Raw genomic sequence first — 8,211 nt, 5'->3', positions numbered from 1 at the left:
ATGGAGATAACTCACAGAATTAACATGGTTTTAATAAGACTGTATAAAACAAATGTGAAAATTATAAATGTTCACAATATAAAAAATACCAGCTTTGAATAGACTACTCCTGTGTCAACTGGATTCTACTTGAAGTCCACAATAGATAGGCAAATAGACAGATAAATTATATTAAAATATATGTCCTTTTATTGCCTTAAAAATATTTTAACACAATGTATTTTGAAACAGCATCATAGACAAATTGAGTCAACATGTAATAAACAATAACATGACAAGTTTTGTTTTTTTTTACATTCTTGAGAGCCAAGAGATGAACTGCCCTCAGGTTCAGAAAATCAATAGCAGTTATCAACTCTACTCACAAACATATTATCATAATTGGCCATACCCAAAATTCTGACTTAAGGACAATGACCAATTAACTTTAACAGTATTTTTTTCTAATTTTATTTCTTATCTAGGTAGCTGAATACACACCATAGATATAAGAGATAATATAAACACTAACAAAATTCTTTTCTCAATTTGTATGTATTTCAAGGGTACTGGTAAAAAAATACTCTCCAGAATAGATATGAAGGTTATAGAACACCAAAGTTAATAGCAGTTTTAAGGAATTCTTCTAATTGGTAATAAATTTTTCTTCTTCTAACTGCCTCATGTTCTGCAAGGTTTATCTTCAAGTTAAAACTTGTAGTTCATTCAGTGAAGCTGATCCATTAAATTAAAAACTATGCCAAGCCTTTAAAATGTGTCATTAGAAAGAAATGTAATTTAGCTACATCTATTAGTTTTCTTGTTATTCATTCATATTTCATCTCTTAAGCATTTGGTAACTGTGTAGGGGACTATTTTTTTTTTTCAAAATCAATAGATCTGATAAATTTAGATAAAACACTGGAAATTTGTTTTTTCAATATATTTATTCAATTACCTGGACAAACAACTAGCCATGCAATTTTTCTACAGATTGTGAACCAAACTATCTTTGTAAGATGCTAGGATAAAGAGTATCATACTAGATTTATGATGCGGCAGAAGCAAAAGCTATAAGATCTTAAAATGTGAAACACTAGAGAAATTTTTGCATTTGTCCATTTGGAAAATACAGTCTTACCTTTTGGTTCTTGCACAATGAGATGCGTACATTCATTCATTTTCAGTTGTCCCATGTATTGACCTCCATGCTTAACTGTGAGTTGCTGAACTGACTTCCTGTCTGAGCCACACAAGCCAGTCACACAGATTATGCAACCAAGAAAAATAGGACACTTGAAATCTTTCATGTCTATATCAGTATATCTAGCTATTTTTCTGGGGAAAACAAATGATAAAAAGGAAAAAAAAACATATTAAATATACCAGCTAGTTTAAAAATATCACTAATGCTTCTCTCATTTTTTAGAATTTTAATTGTTTTTAAGAAAAGGGGAACTGATAGACACACAGATCAGCTCAGCACCATGTCTCTAGTAAAAAGTAATGTTTCAGATAGTCTCTCAAAACTGTTTTAAGGGAAAATATTTCATTTATTTTAAGTCCATGCTGGTCAAAGTAGTATATTTTCCAAAATTTTAAGTCTGAATCTCCACTTAAAAACTCAAAGGTTCTTTGGTTGCCTACTAGAAAAATGGACTTTTTATTCTTCCATTATACTATATAAATAAGCAGTGATTTGGGGCAGAATACCAACAATAAAATCATGTATTCATGCTACACAGGTGTGCTAATGAAAGGGGCTGGGAGTGAGGGTGCCAATATAGAGACATGTTCAGGATGTGCTGGATGGTGTCGAAAGACTGGGAAAATGCCCGTTTAATTCCAACAGTGGTACTTGGGATTTAGGGTTGTTAATCAAATTTTAGGGGGAAACTCACTTCTGTGCCTTGAAATAGGCTCCAAGCTCCATGAGGGAAGAGATGCTGTGCCATTTTGCTCACTATATATATATACCTACTGCCTAGCTTAGGCCAGATACATAAAATGGGCTCAATTAACATTTATTGAATGATCACATCCTAGTTAATGGTTTACACGTTTTTATTCAGTCTTATATATACTCACTTTGGGAGGGACTACAACTGCCAAAATGGCTAATTTATTCTCCATCTTAACATATGGGCACAGTACTGAAGGATAAAGCAAGTTAAGAATTACAGCTGCCACACTGATTTTTCTCAACTATTTTACGTTTACTGCTGAAAACAATTTTATTATCGAAGCATTTCTTACCTTGTAGCTAACACTAAGCTCATAGCCCATTCCACCTATCAACTTCTATCCTGATAACAGCTTCCAGATTCTGCTCTTTTGTTTTTATTGGAATAAAGAGCACTGATCCTATTTTTGTCCCTGAATAACAAATCCAGAGAAGATACCATAAAACCTTCCCCATGAAAACCCACAATGAGCCAAAATTACTGAATGTATCATTTTTCAAATCTAGGCAGTATCTAAATGTCTTTCTTACCTCTCTTGTGACTTCTCCCAAAGTGTTTTTATCCAAGAAGGAAGCAAAATAGGTTTCTTTAGGTTTGCAGCAACTAAATACTTTTTGCTACCAACTTCTCCAGCAATGAGGTGAGTTACTGATATATTAAGGTCTCTGTATACACGTCCACCCATCATTTGTACATACTTATGAACTTCTTCCTATAGCTCCCAAAGAAAATACATTATTAACAATAAAGCAAACAATCTTTCTTCTATTTTTATACAATATACCATAAATATCTTTTGTAGTTGTTAGCTTGAATGCACAAAGGTTTCTCACCACGATAAAGTTAAGTAATTAACCAAATTACTTTTTGCAAGTAAGATAAATATGAATTATAAATTTTAAAATAATTACCTTTACACATTATTTTCCTATGTCACTCTTTCAATGTCATGAAGTTATTAAACTGTTGCTTCTATATTTTAATAGTATACGAGTATTTTAAAATATGTAAATTATATGTATAACACACAAAATATATATTCTATATCTGTGTTAGAAAGGATTCTAACACAGATCTAAAGGATTTTAAAATATTAACCATCTATGGTGGAAAAACCTAAGTGATTCAAAAACAAACTCATTGATTATATAGAGAAAAAGTGAGTTTCCTTTTAAATCAAAACAAAAACTTCAATTAGCCAGTTTTCAATAAAACAGATTCCACTATATACAACTTATCAAAAAAATAAAAAAGACACACATTTGGTTTTTTTTTTTCCCTATGTGGGATGGTTGATCTTAAGCCTGCAGAGAGCAAGCAGGCCCCAGACTTCTCCAAGTCCATATTTCTCTGCCTCCAATTCTTACGTGTCCAAAGACAGGGAACCACAGACACGCCTTTGTAGGAGGGTAGACACACACTTTTATATACTGACTTTGTCATGAACACCAAGTGCAAAGTCTTTCAAAGTGTATTGTACACAGTGAAAAATTAAGATAAGAAATACAGATATGATCATGATATTCCTCAACACTTCAACACCTACCCTTTTGTCTTTTTCCAGGCTTGTACAAGATACAGTTACATCAGACATAACCATATTATAAACTGGATGTTCAGCTCTTGGGACACATCGCTGGTGTTGCATACAAAATATAACTACTTGAGGACCAACAATTCTGCAGCCAAGCTATAAAAAACAGAAAAAGTTTAGTAAGTAGTAATAGACCTCCAGTCTTATAAAATTATAATACATTTTGCAATATTTACCAATTCTTTATAGAAGTTGATGACCACTGTAGAAAAATCACCAAATTGTTATAAGAAACAAAAAAAGACACACTACATATTAAACACACAAACAAATCAAACAATGCAGGCTATCAAAATAAGCTCTAAGAGCCACACTCACTCAAAACTGCCATTGATAACTGAGTTAAGAAAGGTGACAGCCTGGCTCAACACCAGCACATTCAAGCCAGACTAAAAAGCCTACAGTTGTCAAAGTCACCATGGCATGACTGACTTTAGTATCTACAAGGTAAATGATTATTGCTATCTTCTTGGTCAGCCATTAAGAAAACTGAGTTTTGATGCTATTGATTCTATCTGATGAGCAGTGATTATTTCCAAAAAGGGGGTAAGACCAACAATACTTTTGGAAAAAGTGGGCACACCGTCCATAAATTGTACAGATACTTCATCCACCTAATCTTCTGTTTTCTTCTTCAAACAAGAATAAATTCTTTGTAATCTGGATGGAATTACAGCCAGTTTACTTTCATTTCGATGCTTCTCTTGTCCAAACACCAAAAAAAAGTAATGAGTCAGTAGACTCTAGAATCAACAAAAAAGAAATAGAAAGGCTCACTGATAATATAAGCAATACTCATCACCAAATGCTTCCTTTCAGCATATAATTTTTCAGACCCTACAAAAGGCACAGGCATTAAAATTCTGTGTCCAAGAGCACGTAGGAAAGACAATAAGTAATGAAGCACATTGTTGAGGTCTTTTCCTACTCTTCATTATTTCTCCCTGAAATGTCCTGCAATCTCACTTAGTTTAAGTACAGAACTCCATCACTAAAATGCTTCATTACTACGGGGTTCACTTACACTAAGTTAAATCCCCCGAACTATAAAAATTACATAAAACAAAAGCCTATTATAACATAATTAGCCTTTTAAAATATTCTAGTCTCCCAAAACCAAAGGATTCCTCTGTATTCATAATTTGCATACTTCATGATCAGTAAAGAACTTATGTCCACCAAAGCAACAACAAACCAAAAAACAGACTACTGAAGGAACATACTAGAAGTTAGCAAACCTTTTTGAGGTGATCAAAGACAGCACCACTAAAAGGGTCACAGATATAAAGTGATCTATCATTCTCCTTTATCTTCAATGCTTCTTCTTCTGTAATAATCTGAAGATAGTCTTCTGATTGGAACTCTTTTATTGACTGAAAGAAAAAAAATGAAACAAGATTGCACCTAAAATTAGTCACCTGTATTTAAGTCCTATGAACTCTGTCTTCAAAATCTATCTCAAATCCAGCCTTTTTCCTATTGGAAGTTACCATCACTTCTCACTTAAACCTCTGCAGAAGCCTCTAAAGTGGTTCCTTCTGTCTCCTCTGCCCTAAATCTATTCTCCACACCTAGCAATCTTTTTAACAAAATAAATCAGGTCATGCCACTCTCTGCTCAATACCTCCAATGGCTTCCCAGCACACTCAGAAGAAAATCCACATTTCTTATGATGGCCTACAAGACCAGAGAGTCTGGCCCCCATTTCCCCACCCGTACCTTCTACTTCTCACCCCTCTTGCTTCCTTATATCTAGCTACTGCTTTCTTGTTAGGACTGGAATAAGCTAAGCATGACCTCATTTAGAGCCTTTGCTCTTGTCCCCACTGCCTGGAATACTCTTCTCCCAGGTCTTCACCTGACTTGATCCCTCATTTCAATCAGACCTGTTCAAATGTCACCTCCTCAGAAAGACCTTTTCTGATCATGCTTTCTAAAATGCCCTTTCCCTATCCCTCCAGTTTATGCAATGAAGAAAAATAATATGGGTATTATGTACATATAATTTTGTCTCTCTCCCTTATAAGAAAGTTTCTTGATCTTGTTTACCACTATATGTTGGCACCCAGTAAGCACTCAAATATTTTCTGCACAAAATCTTAAGTCCTTATGCTAAATACTTAGAATGATCCTTTTAAAATGATTAAGTCAGATCATATTACTCTTCTGATTAAAACCCCACAGTGGCTCTCCACCTCACTGAAAGAAAAAGCCAAAGTCCTTACAATTGCCCACAAGGCCCTACATGACCTCTTCACTCTTATTCTCTGAAGCATCCCTTAATCTTCCTCCATCCCTTGCTCACTACATTACAGCCACACTAATGTTGGACAGACACTCCAAGCACTTTCCCAGGGGCCTCTGTCCTTTTGCTGAAATCTTCTTCCTCGGATATCCATAGCGCTATCTCATCTCCTTCAAGTATACTCGAATATTCATAAAACTTACCCCGATCACACACTATTTTAAAATTATGATTTTTCCTTCTCCCTCCTCCCCAACAAACATCCTCCAAATCCCTTAACCTGTTTTGTTCTTATCTCTTCCTATCGCACTTAGCACACTGTAACATATGATACAGTTTATTCATTTATCATTCTGATTAATGTCTATTTTTTCCTGCTAGAATAGAATGTAAACTCTGAGAAAGTAGGAATCTTTGCCGGCTCTGATCATTGAGGTATCCCAAGTACTACAACAGTGCTTATCAAATCATGGACACTCGATAATTATTTGCTGAATGAGTGAACTTTAAAGAAAAAGCTGCTACAATAGAGCTTCTTAGACTTTGATGTACACAGGGATCACACTGAGGATCTTGTTGAAATGCAGGTTCTAATTGGTAAGCATGAGTTGGGGCCCAAGGTTCTGCATTTATAACAAACTCTTAAGCCATGCTGATGCTGCTGGGGTCTGTGAGCAGCAGGTCTCCACGTTACCCCTACATCCGCCCATATTACACTGTACGTATGAAACACACTTTTTAACAAATAACCAAAAACAATGAAGTGGGACCAGTACATGACCGACTCAAAAATTTTCCAACACACAAAGGTGTACTCTGGTTACTAGACAAAAGAAAGCAACTTAACTTCCAAAAACAGCAGGTCTGTCACTTTCAATAGGAATGTCATAGATTTGATGTACTTATATAATCATATATCTATATTAATGTAGACTACACTGAAACTACATATTATGAAAATAATTATTACTAAGACATAAAAACCTAATAAGTCAAAATCACTAAAATCAAGAAAAAGAATTCAGAGGACCAAACAGGATGTTTTCAATTGTTCTTACCTCAAGAGCTTTAAGAAAACATTCGGAATTATCTGAAGACTTCAAAAACTTCACAAAAAACGGTTCTTTGTCATTTTTGGACATTTTTGAACTGTCAAAATAAAGGAACCATTAACAGAAACAAAAGCACATTATGTATGCAGTTAAATGCTTCAAGCACCTGTTTTTCTGTGCAGACAGGAATGCCTAAGGATAGCCGTTTTGGCCTTGTCCACGTATTCAGCCATCTCCTTTGTAAGAAACGCTGCAATGTGGGCAAACTCAAGGAAAAATATGACAACACCAATCGTTGCAAATCAGAGAACGAAATCAACGTCCCTAAATTGAATACATGTGAGGACCCTCGCTATGGGGGGGGGGGGCTCTAAGTCCCCTAAGCCACTGAACCTTCAATTGCACTTAGCTTAAGGTTACACAGAATGAATCTGTCCCTGCGGGTACCCATAGCCCTGGAGGTCTGTTCACCCCTCACTAAATAAACTTTAAATATAAACATATACGGCAGGTAGCAATGTCATGCCCCCTAACAAGACGGGACGCTCTTGCTCCCCAGCTCTAGGGAAAGGCCCGGCCCCCGGCCCAGTCGCAGCCGCGTCCTCCCTGGCGTTCGAGTTCCACCGGCCGGTTACAAGGGCAGGGAGCGAGGGTCCCGAGGGCCAGAGGAGGCGTCGCGACCCCCCAGCGGGGGTGGGAAAGGGGCAGGGTCCTCTTTCCGCGCCTCACTCACCTCGATGGAGCCCGGGGGTCTCGGGGCGGCGAGTGGCTGCGGTCGGGCGCCAGCCCGGCGCACACCCGCCGCACCCGGCGGAGCCCCCGGCCCGAAACAAACGCAGAACCCGGAAATAGCAAGGCCCGGAACCGACTTTCGCGCCAACCGCGCGGACACGCAAGCCTCTTCTGGCGGAAGTGACATCGTGCGCAGCCGCGGGAGGAGGGTGGAGCTGTCAAAAGCGGTGGTGAGTGGCAGAGAGGCGCCTTGCTCAGGGGGCCGTGGGGTTGCGGGTGGGCTTCGGCCGGTAACCTGGGCTTGGGGCTCCGAAGGGCGGGCCCAGGCTCCGCGGGGAGCTGGCCCAGCGCCCACAGCGCAGGGGTTGGGGCCGCAGGCCAGGAGCACCTCCGAGGAGGTCCTAACATTTGGAAAAAGAAAGTCGGGGAAAAGAGAGTTCTCTCAAGAAATAGTTGATACCTGCTGTAGGCCAGGCAGTGTGAGAGACACCGTTTATTATCATCCAAAACAACTCTGTGAGGCAAATAGTATCTCTGTTTTAGGGATGTGAAAGCTGAGGCTTACAGACATTAAATGATGTGTCCAAGGCCACACACAGCAAGTGATGGAATGAAGATGTTAGCCAAGCCTTTTCGACTTGTGGA

At 37.9% G+C, this 8,211-nt stretch overlaps 1 protein-coding gene across 1 annotated transcript in view; it reads right to left on the bottom strand.

Annotated features, from left to right (window-relative positions):
* TOPBP1 (DNA topoisomerase II binding protein 1) overlaps positions 1-7,750 on the bottom strand; it is a 52,268-nt gene extending 44,518 nt beyond the window's left edge. The window contains exons 1-6 of the mRNA XM_019632714.1: positions 7,568-7,750; positions 6,841-6,931; positions 4,776-4,910; positions 3,490-3,633; positions 2,474-2,655; positions 1,023-1,317 (exon numbers count right to left, since the gene is read on the bottom strand). Of these exons, the coding sequence (XP_019488259.1) occupies positions 1,023-1,317; positions 2,474-2,655; positions 3,490-3,633; positions 4,776-4,910; positions 6,841-6,924 (840 nt within the window). The 5' untranslated portion in view covers positions 6,925-6,931; positions 7,568-7,750. The remainder of the gene's footprint in view (positions 1-1,022; positions 1,318-2,473; positions 2,656-3,489; positions 3,634-4,775; positions 4,911-6,840; positions 6,932-7,567) is intronic.
* Between the last annotated feature and the right edge of the window lie 461 nt (positions 7,751-8,211).

This window comes from Hipposideros armiger, unplaced genomic scaffold, assembly GCF_001890085.2.
Source record: "Hipposideros armiger isolate ML-2016 unplaced genomic scaffold, ASM189008v1 scaffold_1167, whole genome shotgun sequence".
In the NCBI taxonomy this organism is placed as follows: Eukaryota; Metazoa; Chordata; class Mammalia; order Chiroptera; family Hipposideridae; genus Hipposideros; species Hipposideros armiger.
The sequence above is the reverse complement of the archived record's forward strand: the minus strand, read 5'-3'. Positions and strand labels throughout refer to the sequence as shown.